Source organism: Engystomops pustulosus, chromosome 2, assembly GCF_040894005.1.
Source record: "Engystomops pustulosus chromosome 2, aEngPut4.maternal, whole genome shotgun sequence".
Classification (NCBI taxonomy): Eukaryota; Metazoa; Chordata; class Amphibia; order Anura; family Leptodactylidae; genus Engystomops; species Engystomops pustulosus.
Genome location: NC_092412.1, coordinates 95,111,071 through 95,138,589, shown reverse-complemented (window position 1 = coordinate 95,138,589; position 27,519 = coordinate 95,111,071). Strand labels below are relative to the sequence as shown.

Sequence of the window (27,519 nt, the reverse complement as noted above, 5' to 3'; positions counted from 1 at the left end):
TCTAATCAGTATGTGTGGAGAAAACCATGCACTGCTCATAACCTGCCAAAAACAATCCCAACAGTGAAACATGATGGTGGCATCATCATGCTATGGGGGTGTTTTCCAGCAGCAGGGATAATACGACTAGTTATAATTGAAGAAAAGATGAATGTGGCCAAGTACAGAGATATCCTGGATGAAAACCTCTTTCAGAGTGATCTGAAGCTCAGATTGGGCCAAAGGTTCACCTTCCAGAAAGACAATGACCCTAAGCTCACAGCTAAAATAACAAAGCAGTGGCTTCAGAACAACCAGCCAGAGCCTGACCTAAACCCTATTGAGCATCTGAGAAGAGACTTGACGATGGCGCTTGGTGCTTCTACTCAATACTGAGCAAAGGGTCTGAATACTTATGACAATGTGACATTAGCAAAAATATCTACATTTCAGTTTTTTTCTGTCAAGATACATTAAATGAATACATTAATAAGCACAATGATCATTAATGAATAAAATTGGCTGCAATGAAACGAAGAGCGAAAAATTTAAAGTGGTCTGAATATTTTTTTGTACCCACTGTATATTATCCCACTAGGACATCATATACTGTCTTTTCCTGCACAAAATCTCCCTCTACAAACCAAAGTATTCAGAAATAGAGGCTTCAGAAGGACTAAATGTGACTGTGATGTGAATGGCCTCTCATTCATTTAATAAGTTTCATGTAGTACTACAGTTCACGTATGTGTGCAGAAGCATAAACTGGCTGGTTGCCATAGCCTGTAGCATTCTAAAAGTGAGCTGTCTAACTGTAGATAGAACAGTCAACAATTAAAGCTGTACACGGACAGAACACTCACATTAACCCGGTCACATAATTATACAGCAAATTTCCTGAGATGACCTTTCCTGAGGCAGCACTGTACAGTTGAATAAACACACATATTACATACAAACTATTTACATATAAAAACCCTGCAATCCATGTCAATGTATTCACTTGCACTTAACTAAGTAAGTGGGATAGTATGCAACAAGCTGACATCAATCATGTTTAACTTGTGATGTTTCGTTAATGTCATAATATGTCAGGGAAGAGTTTTCAATTCTTTAATATTTGTTTATTTTGGGACAACTTTCTGCCAACTGGATAAAGGAGTTTGTGAGGAGAAAAGGATTTCCTTGCATGTGGATTACTTTTGAGACTTAAAATATTTCCCACAGTTTAAAAGTTTTTTTAAAAAAAATTCTTGGCCATGAATTTGAAACTGCGCTAAAATCACGTCCTCATTAAAGTGCACCAAATTATAAAGTCTACTGATCAAAGGATTCCCTTATTTCAATAAATACATCTTGAACAGATCAATTTATATTTTGGCTAAATGTGTCTGTATACCCCTAATAGCTGTAGAAAAACTAAGCTTTCTGATGATAGAGGTGAAAAAACTTTTAATAAATGTAGCATGTATTACAGGGATATGAAGTACAGTTCATCTGATGGACACATTTTTTTTTTTAAGGTGGCTAAACATTTATATTTAGAGTCAATAAACTAAACATTTATATTTAATTGGTCTTGGCTTTACCAGCTATTCCTTCTGGGTTTCCAATAGGCATGCATACTTGGTTTGCTCAAAAAATTGTGTGTTTAAATGGAGAGAAGGGAGTAACCCACCATTGGACATTTCAGGGGCAGAAGAAATAATTAGACTTGTTAATAGTCAATATTGTTAAAAGCTTAAAGGAGTTGGCCACTCTGTAACATAAATTGCCCATGTGCCTTTACTGCCTTAATACTATACCCTGAATGTTCACCAATTCATTAATCATTTCTGATGCTTCCTTTAGTGCTGTGTGAAGACTTTCTATGCACTCTGTAGGATATTTATTTGCATGTCTCTGCACTGATAAATAGGAGGCACTTGTAGCAGGAGATTATGACTCATCCTGCTCCCCCTCTGCCTAGTCAGATGGACTATGAGAAACAAAAAGGAGGCTGCCATTAGGACGGACTGAAGGAAGTTGTGTATATGTGGTGAAAAAGTGTGATGAAGCTCTCACAGGAGCAGAGACATGTCTAATGGAAGAGATTTATTGAAAAGTGGCCAAACCCTTTAATCTTTCTTTACTCTACTTCTTCACAAGGAAACTATTTTGGTTTGACCCAAATCAGTCAATTTTGGCCCTTATTGTTATTAGTAACCAGTGCTATCGAGGGGCATTCAGGGCCCAGAGCTGCTGGGGTGCGCACATTAGGCTGTACTTAAGGAATCCAGGGAGGTGAGGGGCTTTATAATGAATCCATAGGGGATGATGGGGCTTTATATAAAATAACCATGAGGCGCTGTTTGGATTGATAAACTAGGGAATATTTTAGGGAACAGGAGACTGTTTTAGTTTCTGAATTTGCAATGCCACCACGTGAGTTCACTGCAAAGAGGTCAACTGAGGTTCTGTCACCCAGGGGCCTACTGAAATTTGGAGCCGACCCAGTTAGTAACTAAACTCTCTCCTCTACAATCCATTCTTAACGTAGCAGTCTAGCTTGTCTTTCATGCCAAACGCTATAAGGATGCCCCAGTCTGTGCCAGTCACTGCACTGGTTGCTCTTGTCCACCTCAACACAGTTTAAAATAATTACCCTCATCCACAAAGCGGCACACAATGCTGCACCTCCCTAGGTTTTGGTAGGGCTCCAGGTTTTGGTAGGCCCCTGGGCAGCAGAGCCTCAGTAGGCCTCTTTGCAGTGAACTCATGTGGCGGTATTAATAATTCAGAAACTAAAATAGTCTCTTGTTCCCTAAAATCTCATCATTACTACAGCTTCATGTGAAGAGGTGATGGGGGGTAGGGGTTAAACTATAATGTGCTGCATCACACAGTGATCTGGATAGTTCAGTAGCCTTTGCCCCTACTGAGCTGAGTTAAGATGAGTGGTGGAGGAACAGTGCAGCACACAGCATTTCCGAGTGACCGGATGGCAGGAAGTGAAGATGTGCATAGCAGCTATGATATTGCTCCACAGCATATGTGGGCCCCTCAGAAGCTCTTCGGGCCCCGGCACTTGCCCAGATATGCTGGGTGCTGGAGCCTACCTCTCCTATTTCATCTTAGTCTTTTGCCCAACCCGTGCTCTTCGATCTGTCAGTGATGTTAAAATATTGTCTTCTTTAATTCGAACCTCTCACTCTCCAGGACTTCTGAGCTGCACCAATTCTCTGGAATTCCTTTCCCTGGACTATAAGATACCCAACCTCCAAAACTTCAGGAGTGCTCTTAAAACCCTTCTCTTCAGACAGGCCTATTAAATTCCCTAACTGCATGAAATTTCAACTCTCTTTTTACTAACCCATCCTGTGCATTCCTCCTGTACCAAGATGCATGCTTCTCTGCAAGTCCATTAGACTCTGTATATAAGATGATGACTTGTTAAAGCAGCAGCATTTTTTATTTATTAAATTATTTTTATTCTGTTCCATTATAATGAATGGCTGGGCCATTATACACACTCTTATACCTTTGGTGTCCTCCCTTCATCAAGACTGTTAGCCCCTTTGTAAATATAGGAATATACAGCAGGAGGGGGGCACATGTAAGGTTTTGTCTTCTTCATCATTGCATCACACATTTCACACACAGGCTCGCTGTTTGTAAGCTACTGTGCATGCGCAGATCTTCCATGGTGCCGAAGCACTGCCAGCAGACGTATATGAGATTTTGTGCATGCACAGTGGTCACGAGCAGCAGGCACATCTCAGGTAATGGGACAGGAGCTACTGCACTTGCACAGAGCTTGAATCATGCAAAAGACACACAAAAAGAAATAAATGAGCGGGTAGGCGGGTATGAATGGCTACTGTGGGTGTGGTGTAGCCTAACCCAGAGCACTATGCTACGGCTATGCGGCATGTCCCCAGTAGAATCTGAAATGAATTAGCATAATGTTTTATTAAGGTTTATCTTGGCAACAGCTTCAAAATAAAGTATCAGTATCCCGATGGTAGATTTCCTGTGACTCCTAGAAGGTATAAGCGTCAAAGGCATGGGGGCAGTCAAGACAGGCTGGAAAGGATCTTTGGCTCTGTGGGTGGGAGCAGGGCCGGTTCTAGACAAAGTGGGGCCCTGGGCAAAACTAAAAGTGGGGCCCCAAAATAAAACTATTTTATGACCAGTCACAGTCAGCAAGAGGCTGCTTTAGTATGGTAAAACAAACTGTAATATGGGAGAATTTTATAGGAGATAGATAGATAAATGATAGGGAGATTTATGGGCAGCGTGGTGGCTCCGTGATTAGCACTACACAACCTTGCAGCGCTGGTCAACATCTGCAAAGATTTTTTTATGTTCTCTCTGTGTCTGCGTGGGTTTCTTCCGGTTTCCTCCCACACTCCAAAAAATTACTGGTAGGTTGATTAGACTGTGAGGCCCATTGGGGAGAGGGACCGATATTTTCTGAAAGCAGACACTTGCCCCATTTTCAAAATTGCATCAAAGATTTTATAGACATAGGCGCCTTCATGCAATTTTGATTCAAATTGAAACATTTTATTAAAAATACTTAAAATTTGACTTTCATGGCAAAAAATTTGATCCAAACATAAAAATGTTTACCTTCACATCTCCTAAATGTAATAGATGGACATGTATACAGTTCACAAATGTGCCCCATTGATATGTTCACATCAATAAATCCACATAAAATCACTAAAACTGTAATAACTAGATATCTGCTTTTCAGCTAGAAATTTTTAGACAGTCACAAACTGCAAAATATATCAATAAAACAGAATAAAAAGTAAAGGCGCCATAAAACCTATATAATTTTGAAAGCAGACAACCAGGCGATGCATTTGGCAATTAACATTCAAAATTTCCTCTAAAATATGTACAAATCCAGATACTTATATAAAGAAAATCTACTTTCCTAAAACAGTAAGATGTGAGGAGATCATACAGACCCCACGTGTGGATATTCACCAAAATATGCAGCAAAGGGAACTGCAGAAAATTCACACAGATGTATCATAGTCTGTTCCTTAGAAAATGGTAACCCAAATAAATAACTATATATCCATAAACCTCTCTAATGAGATAATAAAAGTCACTTTTAGATGTGCGCCATTGTATTAGCTGCACAATAACAGAACCCTCCGCGGATCATAAGAATGAGAGTGAGAACGTCATAACATCGGTGGAAATAATGGCGGATGATGGGAAATAAAAACTTTATTCCAGAACATGTCTGTGTTTTTGGTGTTACATATAACTTTATGGACATGTTCTGGTCGCGGTGTAGTCACATTAGGTGAAGAGGATTGAATGTTCATCGTATCAGTCAATTTTCCCAACAAAAAATAACTATCACAAAATAAAAGGGAATAAGAGAGAAAGGGCCACATTTATCACTGCACCTAAGTGTAGTATTTGCGCCTACATTCTGGCGCACTGTTTTCCAGAATTATCACAAGCTACAACCATCTGTGATAAGTTAATTTCCTGCCTCTTATTAATCACTTTATTTTAACACAGTTTAGGCGTAATGTTAGATTCAGGCACTTACATGTCATCCTGCTACAAGCTCCTCTCTGCTTCTCCCACATCCCAGCATGAAGATAACAATTACAGCAGCACCTAGGTGTGTGACACCCAGTGACCTCCTCAGCAGTGGCTTCTCCTGGAGGGGATCCCCCAGTGCTGGTCTCCTGCTGCAGGCCTGGAATTCTGCACAGTATCTCCCTCAGACACTGGTGATACTGTACAGACACTTGTCAGTACTAGGTGCAACATTCTGTAACGTTCTCTTCTCTCTTGCTCTGAGCTGAGGATTCTGCAGAATGTTTTGTAAATAGAAGGTGATAAACTGTAAATAGAGTCTGCAGCTCCTGTCTGCTGAGTATTTCATTTCTGTATGATCTGTTCTAGTGTCTGTAGTGTCTGGATGAGTTTTTCTGCTAGAAATGAGCTGTTCTGCAAAGGGGCTCAGTGCTTTCTTCTCAGTTAATGCCACCTTCGGGCTGGAGTGTTTTTGCGCCTAAATGAAAAGTCGCAAGTGATGAATATCATTAGGCGCAGCAAAACATCTGGATTGCTAGGATAAATGAGGGAAAGCTGGTTATTTTTGCTGCGCAGCTAGTTTGGCGTTTAAACGCAAAAATGGCACAAAAACTGTGCACCTGACTGAAAAGGCGCAAAAACAACAGAAAAAAACGTTTGATACATGTGACCCAAAGTGTTTTCTTAGATAGTTCTGCATAGAGAAGGGTTAAAAACATGAATATTAGTTGATATTATCCCTACTCAAAATGTAGTAACATATAAAGTGAATATTTCCAGTATCTGTGATGTGCAGCAGCTCCTGTGTGCAGCAAATGTTCCCTGAAGCCTGATGGCTAAGAATCTGGATTGTGGGGGGGGGGGGGGGGGGTGTTAATTTCAGGGGGCTGTATCTCTGGCTCTGTGACACATAGAACCTTACTTCTTTTTTCCTATGAAAGGAGAGAGTCTCCTCTTTTATATGAATCTAAATTTGTGTTTCTAAATTGTAGGAAAATGGAGATATTAACTGTTAAACTGCCGTTGGGAGTGATTTTTATATATAAAACGGCACCTGATATTCTCACTTTAAACCTGAATATCTCTGGATCCATAGCACCTAGAAACAAAATTCAAGATTCATTTGAAAGAAGAGATTCTCTCCTTTCTCCCAGGGCAATTGCCACCTTTGCCTACCCATAGCGCCGGCCCTGGGTGGGAGCAAACAAGTAATAGTCCACAGACGTGGCGGCACCAAAGCTATTGTTCCACATGACTATGTTTGTATTTGTAATGTCTAATTTTATTTGTATATGTCCCCCATGATTAGTAAAACTCTATGGAATATGGTGGCGCTATATAAAAGAAGATTATTAATACAGTATAGTCCTCTTCTGAGTAATATTCACTCAGGATCTAAATATGAACTGATGCATTTAGCTCATGTAGGATTGTCTATGCTAATAAATGCATATGAATTAAAGCATAACTAGTTCTTCTGGGTAGGTCTCACTCTGAATTAGACCAAATGTGTCCACTGATGAAGAAATATAAAGGAAAGCTACCATCAAGCATGATAAACGAGGGACACTTCCTTCCAGGCACCTCAACTGTGGTAATCTCTTATATTTGGTATCTATGTTTCTTCCTTCTAATATAATTTTTGCTGAGGTGCTTGGGTTCCTGGGGTGTTACCAAAGCCCCTTCATGCTCTGGCCACGCTTTGCATTCTCACCCTCTGTTCCCTTAGCATTTCTCCTCACCACTTCTCCCACTTTCATCACATGGTGGGAGGGGTGATGTGCTTTTTACACAACATAAAAGCCTGTGCAGCTGCAGCACAGAGAGGCTCTGGTACCACCCTGTCATGCTCATTGGCATATTTTTAAAAGTTGATTTTAGAAGAAGGGAGGCCATGAAAAACAAATATGGAAAGATGACAACAGCCACAGTGCCTAAGTCTATCGGAAAGTGCCCCTGGTTTATGATGTTTGATTTTGATTGTAGATAATAAATGCATATACAGCATTTATATTATTGCAAAATTTAATACATAACTAGTAAGCTTTACCATATATTAGGTAACCAATTTATGTTTTTAATGCAATTTACATACAAGGATATGATTAGGTTACTTTTAAGGGGGTAGGGGTATATTGTGTGACTGGGACATTCAAACATGTCCAGAATTTAAATGGCGGTTCCAACGATCCAGTCACACGATATACCCCTACCACCTTAAATTTGCTACTGCCCGGGATGTAACATTGACACCCCAGGTATAGGACGAGGCAGCATCACTACAATGGAACCATTGGTTTCCACATGCCAAGATCAGAGTTGTGCCTTATGAGCAGTTCCTCCATAAGAGGTTAGAAGAATTACCTACAATTTGAAATACTCTAGGTAGCACTTTTTTCTCTGTGTTCTTGAGTACCTACTTTAAAGATTAGGTTACTATTTTAGGATATACGGTAGTTTCAGAAAGTAATTTGTATTTTAATTTTCTTTGGCAGAATCCCACTTATCAGCTTTGGTTATAGTACTTTTACAAAGCTTGTGCTATGTGCTAAGTCAACAAGACAAGTGTCCTGCATACCAGGAGTTTTACTCTGTCGCCGCTGTCACTAGGTACAAAGCCATTATACAACTATAAAGAGCATTTACCACCAGGATAAAGTACTGTATGAAAATGAGCCTGAGGGGATCCAGACTCCATAGGTGTTAATGGAACCTGGAGCCCCTCAGGCTCATTTGCATGCATTCTTTCATTCTATTGGTAGATGTCCTTTAAGGAAATATAATAATCAAAGAAAAATATACAAAACAATATGCCTGACCTGTATGAAGGAATGTCATCTTGGTATACAAAACCATTATATAATGTGTGGCTGCTAAACCATAAGACGTTATAATACAACACTGACATTACGTCTACTTCTGTGTGTTCTTGCTGGTGGATATCTCAGGCCAAGTGCTTTATAAAAAATGAAAAATTGCAGCATTATAGGGTTAAAAAGCTCTGACCTTCTTAAAAATTACAGGAATATTTAGTGGTCATTATGGAGAAATAGTGGGAGGCTGTAAATGATGTCTTCCTGATGCTCTCACAGATAAATACACAAATGTCAGAAGACCTCAATGTCAAAAGCCTCCACAATTACTTAGAATATAACATAAAGCTACCATGTTTGAAGAGTATATGTACTCCAATGCCTTTAACTTTCCATTTTCCAGTATATTCAAAACTGCTAAAGTTATTAGGATGTCCTCCTTTCTAAGAATCATATTATAGATTTGTTTTCTCAGAAATGATATTAGGATATTATATATGTACAAAATACTCCCACATATCGGTAAGTATTACCCTAGAGAAAAAATACCAAAAAATGTTTGTTGGAGAATTTTGACATTGGTAGCTATGCTTATATACATTTAACTGTAAAAGTTAATAAAAAGTAAACCTTTTCCCCCTCAGTACTCATGCCCAAAGGTGGGGGCCAAGAGCTGAGAAGTCTGCAGCACAGACAAGTCACATGTTGTTTTTTGAAATGCATCCAAACCAAAGCCCAACCCCTGGGGCTACACAGAGGAAAATGTCAGGGTGCAAGGTAAGATATAACACAATTATATTGTAATGCAAATGCTTAGAAAACGCAGAAAGGTATATTTGCAATACAATTGTGACGGGCTTCTGCAACCTGACTTTAGTGAAAATAAGGTCCCTGTTGACAGGTTCCCTTGATATTGGTGACTCCTCTGCATAAGAATTCTGCCAGACAACCATTTAAAGTACTATGCATAAGACCAAACATTTGGGGCAATTCTGGTTCTAACTCTGTTTAAAAATAGGACGATAAGGCATGGATAAGTGAAAACCATGACATTTGTGAAATCAGCACTTACACGGCTTCCTTTCTCTGGGTAACACTGGCATCCTTCACTGCAATCTCTTCCTCCGCAAGGACCCGTGTATGACTTGCCACCCTAGAACAAGATGCAATACATAGGTAAATTTTTTGTTTCAATTATTATTATGTCAGTATATATATGCTAAACCAAGTTCTATTCTAGTTGGTGAATGCTGCATATGTAAAATAACTAGAGTTTGTCTCATTATGCACAACTGACATGATATTTATCATAAGGTTTAGCTTGGAAACCACTTGTTTCTACAAATGTCAAACTTCCTTCCAATAATTCCTTAAAGACATTGCAAATTTCAAATGTACACTATGTGGGCACATACATACCAATACAGCATGTGGGGACTGTTCCCCTGCACTTCTTCCCCTCCCCTGCCTATCAGGCCATGATTGGAAGGCTAATGTGAATATGCACCAGCTTGTCAGTCATTCTATTTAGAAACCGTGTGGGTAGAAATTACATGGTCCCAATTGTTCATGTTATCGCTCCCTTTATCATTGTTAAGGTATACCTGATTTCTCATTATCACATATTAGGAGGTAGATTCCGTGGTGATATCACATTAACAATAGCATTAAGTACATCACCCTTCCTTGTTTATTATGTCAGCAGAATTCATGTATGATATGTGGCTTTTGTTTAAAATGTAACATTTGACTGTCAATGTCATATGACATTAGGAGTAGCAGGTACTGTATCATGTACATGAGCAAGAAGTTATTGATTGTTGCTGACTGTAGGGAATGCAAGTTGTAGACCCCAACAGATCACAAGATATCCCAACAATCCAGTTACTGATGGTTTGAAGTAGTAATCAATAAAATGTTAACAGCCCACTAGTATGAGCATATGCAGTTGCTGTTTGTTTTTTTTTTAACTTCTGCTGGTCCAATACTATTCTTTATATCTATATATGTATCTAGTTCCCCACTAATTCTTTGAGCCAAAAGTTAGAAGGTTAAAATTCCATTGACCAATATAGTCTGTCTAAAACAGTATTTGTAGATAGGTGCATGGAAGAAATGTAATTCCTGTAGTTTAGTTTTCCAATATTCCTTTATTTGCTAAGGTTCCACACAATCATCATATACAGGATGGTTAACCACTACACAGCGGGGTGAACATAAAAAGAACAAAGCGTGCCTATTGATTATTGTTTTATGTAAGAATGTCCCATTGTCTTTTTGCTGACTTGAAATACAATGTGTGAATTCAAAGTAGGAAATATTATATCTTTAAGGCACAAAAACTGTAATGGTAATTGTCTTGGTATGAGGAGAGTACATTTTGTTTCAGGATCAGACATTCATGAAGTGTCTGGAATGGTCTATAAATGCTGTGTTCCATCAAAACAATAACCTTTACTATACAAAAAAGTGTAACAGTCGGAGTTCCCTGTTCCTTTCAGATAATATTTTCATACATAAAACCAGTCACCTACTTTTACCCCCGCTAGACTAGTAGTCCCCTCAGGTACGGTATGATATATCCTGTTGAGCATTCCTTATTTGTTAAAACAAACAGAAAACTGTAAGATATTGCCAGAGATCCGTTGCTATGACAGCTAGGAAATGTCTGTAATATATTGATATAGATCTCTAACAAAATGGCCATATATTGCAAGACCACATACAATGTAAATATATTAATAGACAAGTGCCTTATCATGCTTGTTTCTAGGGGAGGATGCCAGTCCCAAATATTGCCCATATAGCCAGCTAAGAAACCCACAAGATTTAAAAGAACAAATTTATTTTTTTGTGAAAGAATATTACAATAGTAGTAGTAGAATTAAAGTAACATCAAGTCAATAAATTAGGAACTCAGTGTCCACCTTCCCTCCTTTCTTCATGTTTATTGCCACTATCATTACTAATAAATTGTTGGAGTGGTTTATTACATAGCGGAGCTCATCTGCTCCCCCACCCTAAGGAATTTCTTCAGCCAATACCAGTGGTAGCCTCATGGTGCATTCACATGTGGCGTTCAACGCATGCGTTTCAAAATGCACTGCAACAGCTGAAGAGAGATCTAATTAAATCGATGTTAACATTTGTGTTGCAAATGTAAATGCATGTGTGAACGAGTGTGTAAACGCTTTACCACTGCGTTAACAGATGCTGGTTTATTGTCATTATTTTTGGCTAAATGAATGCATTTTTAAAAAACATTCCCAATGGATAAAATACCAAAATGCTCCACAAAGTTTGACACCCAATTCCTCCTGATTATGCCAATAACCAATATGTGGTGGTAAATTGTTGTACTGGCTTGGCATTGAAGGGAAGCTGCACCTTTCAAAGCCAATTTGAAATGTTACTTTTTTAAGGTAATATAATCTTTAAATTTTTTGGCCAAATTTAATGTGGGGAGAAAAAGAAAATCTACAATTCAGTTTCAGATTTTTAGCATCTTTTGGGGGGGTCATTCGTTGTACTATAAAAATAATATATTATCTTCAATCTGATATAGTCAAACTTATTCCAAAACACTGGTTTATCCTGGCCACATTACAGTATTATAGCTACCACGAAGGAAAGCAAGGCTATAAGAGATATATGTGTAATTATAGTTTCAAAAGATATTGAAAGAAAAGTAAACTAAATATCCACAAATTACGTACAGTAGTTATTTTTTATATCTCTGTAAATAGCTCACAGAGCCTGAATGAAGTAAAATTAGCCTGTATTGATAGATAATTTGAGTGAATAATTCAAAAATGCATTTACATAGCCGTATGCCGTGCACTAGAGAGGAGGAGGAGTTGACCCCTCCCCCATCCATAGAGAACAGCGGCGCAAGGCCGCAATCACGGGAAAAGATAAAGCATGGTCTATGTTTTCCCCATGTACCACGCGGAACAGTGCCACACATGTGTGGCACCGTACCGCCGCCGGGCCGCCATTGCCGTCTATGGGAACGTATATGCGGCCGCAAATTTGCTGTTGCATATACATCCCCACAGACGGCCATCCAAATGTACCCTACAGTTATTATACTGACGTTCTCCAGCATGAGAGCTGTGGTTCTGCACAGGAACCAAGAATGTTGTTATCATTGTGCAAACAACTTGTACAATAAGATATAAACACATAAATATTTAACTTCCTCTAGGTTTATCCAAATCATGCCAGCTGACCCATCTTTCACATCCATTTTATTAAGCCCTCATTCCTTATTTATTTGGAGAAAGTTTCCCCGTCATACAACTAGCAATAAACATCCCTGACAAACACCTGCATAATGAATAATGTATTACAAATATTAGACTACAGCTGTGTTTTTTGGTTAAAAAAAAAAGAACTTCTTTTCTTATGGTCAGTATAGTGCGCATTTACAACATGCTTATTTAAATTGTTCTTCTCCAAGGGGTCTCACCAAGAAAATGTTACATGTTTATTGACAAATGGAGCAGAAATAAACTACGTCCAGTCGCCACAGATGTCCCTTAAACCACTTTAACCCCTTATCACCGACACTAGTTTTCAGCTCAATGACCAGACTCGATTTTTCAAATCTGACATGTCTCACGATAATTGGTTATAACTTCGGAACGCTTTAACATATCCTGGTGATTTTGAGAATGTTTTCTCGTGATACATTGTACTTCATGTTAGTTATAAAATTTAAGTGATACGTTTTGCGTTTCGTTCTGAAAAAAAGTGAAAATTTGGCAAAAGTTTATAAAAATTCTTCATTTTCCAAGTTTGAAATGTTCTGCTTTCCAGACAGGAAGTAAAAATACCCAAAAAGCTTGATAAATTACATTTACGGAATGTCTGCTTTATGTTGGGATGATATTTTATGCATCCTCTCACTTTTCTAGGATGTTATGAGGTGCAGAACTTTAGGTGCGATTTTTCTCATTTTCATGAAAATTGCCAAAACTCACATTTTGAGGGACAACTCAGCTTTCAAGTGACTTTGAGAGGCCTAAATAATAGTAATAACCCCATAAATTACCCCACTATAGAAACTTCACCCCTCAACGTATGTAAAACAACTTCTATTAAGTCCATTAACCCTTTAAGTGTTTCACATGGGTTAAAACAATATGGACCTGCGATTTAGAAACTATGGAATTTTTTTGGAAAATACATTCATTTAGGCCAAACTGACAGTTTCAGAATAAATTAAATGATGAAACGCACTGCAACGTTTGATGCCCAATTCCTCCAGAGTGTAGCGATACTCCATATGTGGTGGTAACCTGCTGTATGGGCGCACGGCCGAGTATAGAATGAATAGAGGCGCCATTCACAGCAGATTTGTATTGTCACATTGTACTACCTATACATTTTTATTTTTTTTGGTAATGCAAACATATGAGGGCTTATTTTTTACGGAATGAGATACAATGTATAGATAATTCATTTAGGGGGTCTAAAGCTTATTCATGAGATTTTATTAACTATTTCAAGGGGGACACAAACAAAATCATCAATTTTTATTTTGGATTTTTAGCATTTTTTTCCCCCGCTCACAGTAATGTAAAAATAATATTTTATCTTTATTCTCTGGTTCACTACGATTGCGGTGATACCTCATTTATATAGTTTTTCTTATCTTTGCTCAATTTTCCTGAGCAAAACCAATATTGGAGAATATCGCATTGTTTTTACCATTGACAACTTTTCATGGCAATAACTTCTGTATTTTTCTGTTGTCAGATCTGGTTGAGGGCTTATTTTTTGCGAAAAGAGTTGTTCTTTTCAGTCGTATCATATTAGGGAACGTAGCTTTTTTTGATCACTTTTTAGAACATTTTTTGTGATGGTGTTTGATGAAAAATTGTATATTACGGGAAGTTTTTCGTAGTTTTTTTTTTCATCGTTCACCGAGCGGGTTCAATATTGATTTAGATTTATTGTACAGATTAATACGGACGCGGTGATACCAAATATGTATGTTTTTGTGTTTTATTTACTGTATTTGCATTTTATGTGTTACTGGGGAGATTATGGGACTTTTATTTTATTTATTTATTTAATTATATTATAAAAAGATTTAATTTTTTTTTTTTAACTTTTTTACATTTTCTACTTCTTGGCTTGAATAAGCGATCATCCGATCGCTTATTCAAGCCTTTACACTGCAATACACTTGTATTGCAGTGTATAGTGTAAGTAACTGAGCATGCTGCGAGAAGAGGAGCCGACAGCCTCGGGTCACTCGTCGGGACCCGGGGCAGCGGCAGGAGGGATCGGATCCCCCGGTAAGCACACCGGGGGGGTCCGATCCACGGGGGACACACTTGCACGCCGCGGTCATGCTTGACCGCGGCGAGTAAGGGGTTAAACACCCGGGATCTGAGTTTTTCCGATCCCGGGTGTTAGTGCCGGGTCTGGGCTGTGATATCACAGCCCGACACCGGCACTATACTGACCCGATGTCCCGAAATCTTCTTCTGACGCAGCGCCGTAGAAAGGCGTCGCGTCAGAAGAAGTACCCTTAATGACCGCCGTAGAATCCCGATAGGGTGGTCATTAAGGGGTTAACCCACTAACAACCAACTTTTTGTTTGTTTATTTTTTAAAATGTATTCATTATAGTTATATGAGGGCATGTTTTTTGTAGGTGGAGGGAAATTTTAAATTGCACAATTTTGGGGTACATAGAGACTATTGATTACTTTTATTTACCCTTTTTGGGAGTACATTTGGGAAATCTGTCAATCTAGTGCTTTAAAATTATAAATTTGCTGAATTTGTGTTGAGGCATACTTTTACAAAAGTATAATTTTGATGACCAATAAAGACCAATAATAATATTTTATTTCCCCTGACAGAGCTGTGTTTGGGCTTGTTTTTTTGCAGGATGCATTGTAATTCATGTTTGTACCATTTGGGGTCCATTCTTTTTTCCAATTTTTTTATATTTTGTTATTTGGAACAAAATATCATAATTTCTTAAGCCACTGTAGGGACTAAATGGCCTAATAGACCATGTGTTACCCAACATGACAATGCCTAAATGCTTTTTACATTTATATTTTTAGATAATTTCTTAACTGTCATTGTATTGATTTGCAAATGTGATTATTTTGTCACCTGTATAATATACTGCACAACTTATGTCATTGCATGTACAGTATTATACCTGTCAGTGCAAGATAATATTTATTATTCCTAAGGTGAAAACAATTTTGGAGTAGAGTAATATAACATTCTGTCTAAAGTTAGTTCTACCTGGATGGTAGAAAACACAGACTAGTGGAGACAGTGCTGGCAATTAATTAGATGTGGCATGCCAGGCACAAAATATTTTTTTACTTGTACCGTGCTACTTGCGCAACAGTGAATTCATAGGGTAACATGCTCTTAAATATCAATAACATACACTTGTCAAGGACTCTGTGCCCCCACTAAGCTGTACCCTGATAATGACTCCTGTTTTCCTAATTACCTTTCTGCATTTTTTGGCTTTGTTTATGGACACAAGAGGCCCAGAATAAAACAGCAAGCTCATTATTAAAGACTGATAGAAGCAAATCATTAAGGACTGGTACACATTAAATGATGGCAAAGAGCACAAGAAAAATGGCTCCGAGCTGCCTTCTCGTATATGTCACGGGTGCTCCCGCGATCCATGTCGCTCCGCTGGCTGCCGGTCCTCGTCCCCCTGACGGACTTACCTCTCCTGGCTGTGCTCCAGGTCCCGGCGTGTACGCTTCCTTCCCTGCAGGCCGCGCGCTCCCGCTGTTAGGGCGCGAGCCCACGGACTTCTCGAGATTTAAAGGGCCAGGGTCCTCCTGATTGTGCTGGCTAATCCGGCTCACCCCTTATAATCCGGCACCTCCCTTCCTTCATGGCCGAATCTTCAGCCTTCTAATGGAACTTCCAAGGTTTCCACACCTCGCTTCCCACAGCGGTTTCTGTTGAAGTGATTGCCCATCAGCGTCTTCCAGCGTTTCCAGACGCCTTCGTGTCTCCTAGTGTTTCCAGATGCCAATGTGTCTCCTGTCTTCCAGCGTTTCCAGACACCAATGTGTCTCCTGTCTCCAGCGTTTCGAGACGCCTCTGTGTCTCCAGAGTTCCCAGACGCCCCCGCGTCTCCTGTCTCCAGCATTCCCAGACGCCTCCGTGTCTCCTGTCTCCAACGTTCCCATGCACTTCCTGCTGCCAGCGTTACCAGTGTTCCTCTGTGTTCCTGCTGTCATCCCATACTGTTTCCTGCATATCCTTTACCTTGGTTGCCACCACGGGCCTCATCTCCCGCGGTGGTCCAGAGGGTCCACTGGTCCACAGACTTCTCCCTCCGGAGCTCTGTTGACTGTTTTACAGTATATTTGGTCAACATGCCTTTGCCAGTTTAGTTTATCATCTAATATTTCCATAATGTATTTGTAATTTGAAGTACTTACTTATGCCTTTTATAACTTACTTGGATGCAATGGTCGCCAACAATTTAATCAAGTTCTCTGACATGTCTACTTTATTCTTTGGGTAAATACGATTACAGGGATACCAAATTTGTATAGTTTTTATAATATTTTCATACATTTACAAAAATTAAAACCTCGTACAATGGTTTTTTTTATTTTGCCATTTTCTTGCGCTAATAACTTTTTCATACTTCGTTGTACAGAGTTGTGGATGTTGTCCTTTTTTGCGACTTTTGATGATGTTTTCAATGATATTATTTTTAGGACTGTACGACCTTTTGATAAATTTTTATAGAATTTTTTAATTTTTTTTAAATGGCAAAAAAGTGGCACTTTTGACTTTGGATGCGATTTTCCATTACGGGGTTAAACGCAGTGAAAAACCGTTATTATATTTTGATAGATCCGGCATTTTCGGACGCGGTGATACCTAATGTGTTTATGATTTTTACTGTTTATTTATATTTATATCAGTTCTAGGGAAAGGGGGGTGATTAGAATTTTTAGGTTTTTTTATTATTATTTTTTTTAACTTTTTTTTTATTTTTATTTTTACTATTTTTCAGACTCCCAAGGGTACTTTAACCCTAGGTTGTCTGATCGATCCTACCATATACTGCCGTACTATAGTATGGCAGTATATGGGGATTTTACTCCTCATACATTACAATGTGCTGATAGCACATTGTAATGAATGGGTTAACCCGAAGTAGCTTCGGGTCTTCGTGAGACCCAAGGGTACCATGGCGACGGATCGCCGCTCCCCGATGACGTCACGGGGAGCGACGATCCTCGGAAAGATGGCAGCGCCCTTGCGCCGCCATCTGTTTGAAGCCGCCGGAACCGATCGCGGGTGTTACCGGTAAGCCTTTGCTGCAATATGCAGCAGAGACTTACCGGCTATGGAGAGGGCTTGGGCGGTCACGAACCAGTTAATGAATCCATTAATGACTTTATTTTGCACCATCCTGATCCAGCTTATTTTTTAAATCTGACATGTGTCACTATAAGTGGTTATAACTTTCAAATGCTTCGACATATCAAAGGCATTGTACTTTGTTAGTTAAAAAATTTGGGTTATATGTTTTTGCGTTTATTTGTGAAAAAAATGGATATTTGGCGAAATTCTTGATTTTTGAAATTCAAAATGTTCTACTTTTCAGACACATTGTCATAACACTCAAATAACTTGATTACAATCATTTATCGAATGTCTGCTTTATGTTGGAATGCTTTTGTCAAAATAAGTGTCAACTCATTTTTGTAGCATATTATAGGGCTCAGAACTTTAGGTGCGATTTTTCACATTTTTGTTCAAAAAGCAAAATCATGCTTTTGATGGACATGATCAGGTTTTAAGTCACTTTGAGAGGCCTAAATAATACTAAAAGTCCATAAATAATCACAGTATAGAAACTACACCCCTCAAAATATGTAAAATAATTTTTATGAAATTTGCTAACCCTTTAAGTGTTTCCAAGGGGTTAAAACAAAGCAGAGGTCTAATTTTGGCTATATGATTGTACATTTTTTAAAACATTCACACATTCACAATGGATAAAATACCAAAATGCTCCACAAAGTTTGACACCCAAATTTCACCTGATTATGGCAAATTTTTAAGGCTGTATAATCTTTAAATTTTTTGGGCAATTTTTTTTGCGGGGTGAAGTGACTTTATAAATACTTAATTTTAGGACACTAGCTAATGGATGACATTTCATTAACTCTCATAATTTTAAGGTGTGAAGAAAAAGAAAATCATCAATTCTTGTTTCTAATTTTATCAAAATAAAACTTAAACTTGAGCTGACACAGTGTAATATAAATGTATTGCACTCTGTTAAGTAATCCCTTGATCATGACCCCCGCTGGGGAGATAGATAGGAGTAGAGACAGAGCAACAGATTACACATGTCGTCTTGCTGGTCCACCTTCTCTGAGAGTCTCTAAGTCACTTTATTTATAGTGGGACTGACACTTACAGGCTAAAACATGACAGATGACATATCAGTACGCATGTTGCTATAGTAGTCCTTTACCTAAAACTAATGATAAAGATACTGAAGTAAGGGGGAAGTGTCTTGCTAATAGCCCAAGCTGAAACTGACATTCACAGGGTTGTTCCTTGTCTATTCTTGGGGAAAGGTCACTGACCTAGCACAGGCGCATGGCAATAACTGTGTTTAACCCCTTAACGCTGAAGCCACTTTTCACCTTCCAGACACGCCCCATTTTTAAAATCTGACATGTGTCTATTTAAGTGGTTATAACTTTGGAACGCTTTAACATATCCAGTTGATTTTGAGTTTGTTTTTTTGTGACACATTACAATGTTGCTTCATGTTGGTTGAGAAATTTAAGCAATATGTTTAGTATTTATTTATGAAATAAATGGAAATTTGGCGAAAATTTTTTAAAAAACAATGTTTTCCAAATTCAAAATTTTCTACTTTTTGGAAAGTTGGCCATATCACTAAAATAACTTGATAATTAACATTTTCCATATGTCTGCTTTAACTTGGCATCATTTTTCAAACATCTTTTCCTTTATTTAGGATGTTGGGAGGCTTATAACTTTAGGTGCAATTTTTCACGAAAATCATCAAAACCTACTTTTGGAGGGTCAATTTAGTTAGAAGTGACTTTATAAGGCCCACATAAAAGAAACCCCCACAAATGACACCATTTTAGTAACTACAACCCTCAAAATGTTCAAAACACCCTTTGGGAATTTTGTTAAAGGAAACCTACCACTTGAAGTGGCAGGTATAAGGGGGAACTACCGAGCACCAGCTCAGGGTGAGCTGGTGCCGGAGCTTAGTTTTGTTAGTGTATCGCAGTATCGCGGTTTAAAACACTTTTTAAACTTTATGGCCAAAGCTGCTTCGGCGCAGGGAGGCACGCGCTCGGCGCACCATGCGCGCGACCGTGCACGCAGCTACATAGGAAGTGAATGAGAGCCGCGGGCACGGTTGCGCGCATGGTGCGCCGAGCGCGTACCTCCCTGCGCCGAAGCAGCTTCGGCCATAAAGTTTAAAAAGTGTTTTAAACCGCGATACTGCGGTTTAAAACACTAACAAAACTAAGCTCCGGCACCAGCTCACCCTGAGCTGGTGCTCGGTAGTTCCCCCTTATACCTGCCACTTCAAGTGGTAGGTTTCCTTTAACTCTATGACCGTTTCATGAGGGTGAAGAATAAATGAAAGTGAAATTACAGAAATGTAATTTTATCTTACAATAGATTCATTGAACACTAAAATTTGCACCGTCACAATGGGTTAAAAAGGAAAATGCATTTTACAATGTTTAGTGCAATTCCTCCTGAGTATGCCAATACCCATTTTGTCACTGTATCGTGCTGTACAGGCACAGGAGAGCACTTGGAATGGAAAGAGCGTTGTTTCGTTTTTGGAGGGCAAATATGGCTGACAAAGTTTGCATGTTTCAGAGGAAAGCCCCAACAAGAGACACAATTTTGGAAAGTACACCCCTTGGAGAGTTTAGCAAGGTGTAATTTGTGTATGTGCCCAACAGGTGTCTGATTCAATTAGGACCCAAAAATGAAAAAGGTGAAAATTTTCCCAAAAAAGTCACTTTTACCCCAAATTTTTGTAAGCCACTTGTGCAGTAGGGCTCAGAAAGGAAAGAGGGACTTTGGCCTTTTAGAAACCAGATTTGACTAGTGGTACCAAAACAGAGGGGAACCCCAACAAGTGTCACCATTTTGGAAAGTGCACCCTTTGCAGAATATAGCAAAGTGTAATAATGGTATTTGGCCCTACAGATGTTTGCTTCAATTAGGTCCCTAAAAGGAAAAAGATGAAAATTTTCCCCACAAAAGTCACTTTTATGGCTAATTTTTGCATCCCATAAGACATTAAAGATGAAACAACCCCTAAAAAAGTGTATTAGCATTTCTCCTGAGTATAAAATTTCCCCACACATGCAAATAAAATGTTGTATGGGTACGCAGTGAAGCTCAGAAGGGAAAGAGGGGCGTTGGCCTTTTAGAAGCCAAATTTGACAGACATCCTTTACATGTGTGAGGATGCATTTAGAGAGCCGTAGTGTTACCAAAACAGAGGGGAACCCCAACGAGTGTCACAATTTTGGAAAGCACACCCTTTAGAGAATTTAGCAGGGTGTAATATGTGTATTTGTCCGTAAAGGTGTTTGATTTAATTATGACTTAAAAAGGAAAAAGGTGAAAATTTTCCTATAAAGGTCATTTTACCCCTAATTTTTTATAGCCACAAGGGATAAAAAATGTAATAACCCCCCAAAATGTGTAAACCAATTTCTCTCGAGTGTAGAAGTACCCCACATGTGTATATAAAATGTTGTAAGGGCGCACAGTAGAAGGAAAGAGGGATATTTGCCTTTTAGAAACCAAATTTGAAAGAAATATTTTGCATGCATTCGGAGAACCCTAGTGGTATAAAACATAAGAATCTGAAAAAAGACCCTAATTTTTGAACGCACACCCCTTACAGAATTTTGCAATGTGTAATATATACGTATTTGCCCCTACAGGTGAATGATCCATTTATGCCCTAAAAATCAAAAAGGTGAAAATTTTCCTATAAATGTCACTTTTACCCCTAATTTTTGTAAGCCACAAGGGATAATATATGAAATAACCCCCAAAAATGTGTAAAACTATTTCTCCCGAGTGTAGAAGTACCCCACATGTGCATATAAAATGCTTTATGGGCGCACAGTAGAGGAAAAGAGCGATGTTTGTCTTTTAGAAGCCAAAATGACAGAAATCCTTCACATGTGTCAGGATGCATTTGAAGATCCCTAGTGGTACCAAAACAGAGGAAAACCTGAAAAGTGACCCTAATTGTTGAATGTAACCCCTTGGGGAATTTAGCAAGGTGTAATATGTGGTGTAGTGTAATACACCTGGTGAAATGAGCATTTTGAACATATAGGTGGTTTCCAAATATCATGTGCAATGGAGTCCAAGATGGAAATTGCAATTATTTCAGGAAAGTTCAGTTCCCATTATGTGGCGCCCGTTCTGGGGTGGCCGTTATGTGGTGCCCATTATATGATGCCCAGTTTGTGCCACTGTAAAATTTCAGCTCTCTGATTAGGAAGCCATATTTCCTGATTATTCATTTTACCCAAATGAATAAGTTGCCTCTGGAGTTGTCGCAGGTCTCTTAGTAGTATATAGTGTCCATCGTAACTATTCTTTTGGAACAGACTCTTTAATGAGTCCTGCCTTTAGAAGCAGCAGAATTCGCCGGGAAAATGCTGTCCTGGTAAAACACAGGAACATTTATTCAAGAGGTACTGGGGCCCTGTCCTTCTTGTCCCAATATTAGTTTCCTAATATCTTCCTCTTGAAAATGGAGAAATGATATGACAGAACCTGCACGTTGGAACAGCTCGTAAGAGTTGTACAGCATCATCTGTGCAATGTACACGGCCAGCGCTTTTGTAGGGAAATTATCGCCAAGTGTTGCTCTTATTCACCCTTCACCCCTTTGTGACGAATATTGCTGCCATTGGCAGGACCAAATCGACCAGCCAATAGAGGCAAATATGCACAGAGGGGGGCAGCAAAACCCCTCTGGACCGCAAGGCAATATTGGGGGCTGTCAGGAACAGCCGCCACCCTGCCCCGATCACTGTGTCTACATACATGGTGATTGGTATTGCTCACGTCATAAATAAATTTGCTGCTATTGGGTGGTCTGCATTGATGAGCCAATAGCAGCGATCATGAACTGGGGGGTGCGATGGGACGTAATCCTTCTGTTCCATGGGGCAGGATGGATGAATAACAGCCGCCATCTTGCCCCGTTCACTGTGTTTGTACCGTGTTGGCAAGTCACTACCCGCCGCACCGTTCTATGACAACGTGAATAGGCTATACAATCTTCATTTATTTTTTTGGCAATTTAGACAAATAAGGGCTTATTTTTTGCGAGACGAGATGCACTGTAAAAAAAACTTCATTTTAGTGGGTTTTTAGCTTATTGAAGCAATTTTATTAACTTTTTACGTGTGGAAAAAAATAAAATCATCAATTCTTGTTTAGAATTTTTACTATTTTTTTGGGGGGGAGGGGGTGTTCACTGTAGCATAACAATAATATATTATCTGTATTCTACGATTACAGTGATACCTCATTTATATAGTTTTAGTTATATTTGTCCAATTTTATTGAAGGAAAACTAGAATAGAAAAAATTGCATGTTTTAGTATTGCCATTTTTACAGCGGCATAACTATAGTATTTTTTGTTTGACGGAGCTGGTTGTAAGCTTATTTTTTGCGTGATAAGTTTTCTTTTCATTTTGGTGCTTGTAACTTTTTTGGATCACTTTTTAGAACATTTTTCTAAAAAAAAAGTAAATTTGATTAAAAAAAGTAAAGTTTTTTTTTTTTTACCACGTTCACGTTTTGTACTTGTGTACAAGGAAATGTGGTGTTTGAGGGGACTTTCACTTTCTTTTATTATTTATTTTTTGTTTTATTGTTTTTTTTTACTATTAATGACATGCAAGCTTGAACAAGTGATCTTCTGATCACTTGTTCAAGCTCTTATACAGGTTATACAGTGTAATACAGATGTATTGCACTGTATAATGGAAGACACTGAGCATGCTGAGCATGCTCAGTGTCTTACAGCCGGGTCCTGCCAGAAGGCACAGACCCGGCTCCCGGAAGTAGATTGCGCAGCCCTGGGACACATCCATTGTCAAAATGAGTGACCCATATAAAACACCAGAAAATCACAGCCAGTAAAACACCCGAAAATGTAGCCTGACACAGCTTGTTGCCAGTGGCGTAACTACCGTGGTAGCAGACGTAGCAGCTGCTACGGGGCCCCGCCTCTCAGAGGGCCCGGATCCGACCTGCCACACGAACTATAGAATGGACAATGTGCCTGCACATGTTTCATGCTGCAGAACTTTATGCTGAGCTGCTGCTCAGTGTAGTAACATCCTGTCCTGTCACGCGGCTGCATTCTTATCTATGTGGCCTGCAGACCCCCGGTCCTGGGAGCAGGTCTCCTGGGGCCCGGGGCTGCTGCTGAGCTGGGAGCAGTATGGCACATCTAGAGCAGGATCTAGTGACTACCACTACCTGCCTTATGCTTCCGCCCTCTGACTGGACAATGTCTCCTGGGATGTAAACAGCTCCAGTGCCTGTGAGAAGATCACTGGACGCTGCTTCCAGGGAATACAAGTGTAAGTGTGCAGGGGATGTAAATGTATATGATATGTATATGTATGAGTGTATGATATATATATAAATCAGTGTATGTGGTGTATGTAGCAGTGTATAATGTGTGTGTGTATGAGTGTGTAATGTATTTATAAGTATCTAATGTGTATGATTCTATAATGTGTTTGTATAAAGTGTATAATAAGTGTATGATGTGTGTTTAATGAGTGTATAATGTATATATGAGTATATAATATGTGTATAATGTATATATGAGTATATGTGTGTATAATGTATATATGAGTATATAATGAGTGTATAATGTAGATATGAGTATATAATGTGTGTATAATGTATATATGAGTATATAATGTGTGTATAATGTATATATGAGTATATAATGTGTATATAGGGCTGTATAATGTATATATTGTGTATAATGTGTGTGTATCAGTGTAAAATATATGTAATGAGTGTATAACGTATATTTGAGTATATCATGTGTATATATGAGTTTATTCATTGTGTGCATGATGTTTATATGAGTGTATAATGTGTATATAAGAGTGAATAATCTATATACACTCACCGGCCACTTTATAAGGTACACCTGTCCAACTGCTCGTTAACACTTAATTTCTAATCAGCCAATCACATGGCGGCAACTCAGTGCATTTAGGCATGTAGATATGGTCAAGACAATCTCCTGCAGTTCAAACCGAGCATCAGTATGGGGAAGAAAGGTGATTTGAGTGCCTTTGAACGTGGCATGGTTGTTGGTGCCAGAAGGGCTGGTCTGAGTATTTCAGAAACTGCTGATCTACTGGGATTTTCACGCACGACCATCTCTAGGGTTTACAGAGAATGGTCCGAAAAAGAAAAAACATCCAATGAGCGGCAGTTCTGTGGGCGGAAATGCCTTGTTGATGCCAGAGGTCAGAGGAGAATGGGTAGACTGGTTCGAGCTGATAGAAAGGCAACAGTAACTCAAATCGCCACCCGTTACAACCAAGGTAGGCAGAAGAGCATCTCTGAACACACAGTACGTCGAACTTTGAGGCAGATGGGCTACAGCAGCAGAAGACCACACCGGTGCCACTCCTTTCAGCTAAGAACAGGACACTGAGGCTACAATTTGCACAAGTTCATCGAAATTGGACAGTAGAAGATTGGAAAAACATTGCCTGGTCTGATGAGTCTCGATTTCTGCTGCGACATTCGGATGGTAGGGTCAGAATTTGGCGTCAACAACATGAAAGCATGGATCCATCCTTCCTTGTATCAACGGCTCAGGCTGGTGGTGGTGGTGTCATGGTGTGGGGAATATTTTCTTGGCACTCTTTGGGCCCCTTGGTACCAATTGAGCATCGTTGCAACGCCACAGCCTACCTGAGTATTGTTGCTGACCATGTCCATCCATGACCACAATGTACCCTGTAACATCTGATGGCTACTTTCAGCAGGATAATGCGCCATGTCATAAAGCTGGAATCATCTCAGACTGGTTTCTTGAACATGACAATGAGTTCACTGTACTCAAATGGCCTCCACAGTCACCAGATCTCAATCCAATAGAGCATCTTTGGGATGTGGTGGAACGGGAGATTCGCATCATGGATGTGCAGCCGACAAATCTGCGGCAACTGTGTGATGCCATCATGTCAATATGGACCAAAATCTCTGAGGCATGCTTTCAGCACCTTGTTGAATCTATGCCACGAAGAATTGAGGCAGTTCTGAAGGCAAAAGGGGTCCAACCCGTTACTAGCATGGTGTACCTAATAAAGTGGCCGTATATAGTGAGTGTATATTGTGTGTATAAGGTGTATATGAGTATACATGTTTATATATGAGCCTATAATTGTATGTGTATATGATTTTATACATGTGTATATATTAGTGTATTTTGCACGTATAAATGTGTGTATACATGTATATATGAGTTTAAAAATGTATACAACTCATATTATAATGTATATTATTATACGCACATAATGTATATAACAGAGTGAATGTGTGTATATATGAGTATAAAATGTATTTGTATCAGTGCATAACTGTATGTGTATAAGGGTTATACATCTGTGTATATGTACATAAACATATATATGTAGGTATCTGTATAAATATGCATATAAATAAAAAAATATATTATACATAAATCCGACATGCTCTGACAAAACCTTAAAATACATTTAAAGTCAAGTTAAATGGAGTTTTCCAGTTGCAGAATATTATCAACCTCTCTGTAGTACACGTTAGTAATGAGGATGTGACCCTGCAGTTAGCACCACTACACAATGGGCAGCACTGTTTACTTCTGTCTCTGCACTGTGTGTAGTAAAGCTGCTGGAAGCTGCTCTCCTCTGATCAGTGCTGGTGTAAGGTGTCCATCTCTCATAAATAATCTATCCTACTGAAAGGCTGCAATATTTTGTGACTGTAAAGCGTAACTTCAAATGTATTTTAAAAGGAACCTGTCAATAGGATTTCACATATCATGTTAATGGCAGCTACTGTGGGTCCCATTATATACAACAAAAACATGTATTTGAATATATCTGCTTGTTTGAAAAGGTATCTATCTCTCTACAACTTCTGGAGCCTGAGTCATGTGGGCAGGTGTTTCATGGTGACTCCACAACTCCTGCTGCTTGAATAGCTTGGGCTCCCGAAGCTGAATAGAGATAAGTACCATTTCTAAATGAGATTTCTCAAAAATAATCTTTAAAAAATACATACCGTATTTGTTTAGTGTATAACGGGACCTGCAGCAACCATTAACCTGATAACTGAAACCCTGCTGACAAGTTCCCTTTAAGGTTATGCATCACCATATTACGTAAAGGTTTATATCTTGGGGGCCCCATTCTGAAGTCTGCTATGGGGCCCTGCCTTTCCTAGTTACGCCTCTGCTCGTTGCTAAGGGAACGACGTGTGGAGGCAGCTATCCAGACGACGTGTGGTGGCAACAACCGAGACGACGTGTGGAGGTTGCTATGTAGAGGAGTGAAAAGATAGACTTTAAAGGTAAAAGGTTATAGTAGTAGATTCAAGTTGCTGCAGTTAAAACGATGTTAGTTGAATCTTGGGATGGAGCTGGCGGCCCGCTGCCAGGTGAGCTTTCGCCTGTCCAAGCCCATGCCTCTCGGCTCCTCCCTATCCAAAATGGACCTGGGGGCCCGAAGCGTTTACTTTGAAAAATTTCTCATTTTCAAAGCAGGCGGGGTCGTTTGAATACGTCATCTACGAATAATGCAATAGCACTGCGGTTCTTTTTTTTTCCGGAAATAATTCCATGATTAAGAGCGACGGTATGGGGCATCCATATTGCGCCGCTATGATTGAAACTTCAGGTCTCCAGCATGGGCCGAGTTCCATTACGTATCTGGTGAAACACCCGAAAATTCTGCCTGACACAGCTCGTTTGCTAAGGGGACGATATATGGAGGCAGCTATGTGGATGACGTGTGGAGGCAGCGGCCGCAGCCTCAGGCTGGCGAT

At 39.3% G+C, this 27,519-nt stretch overlaps 1 protein-coding gene across 3 annotated transcripts in view; it reads right to left on the bottom strand.

Moving 5' to 3' along the window:
- COL4A2 (collagen type IV alpha 2 chain) overlaps positions 1 to 27,519 on the bottom strand; it is a 178,849-nt gene that overhangs the window by 119,201 nt on the left and 32,129 nt on the right. For 2 of the 3 annotated variants that reach the window (XM_072135559.1, XM_072135561.1), the window contains one exon: positions 9,421 to 9,501. In XM_072135559.1, coding sequence (XP_071991660.1) covers positions 9,421 to 9,501 — 81 coding nt within the window. Of the gene's footprint in view, positions 1 to 9,420; positions 9,502 to 10,882; positions 10,946 to 27,519 lie in introns of those variants that run through there. The other variant, XM_072135560.1, reaches the window with a different exon arrangement.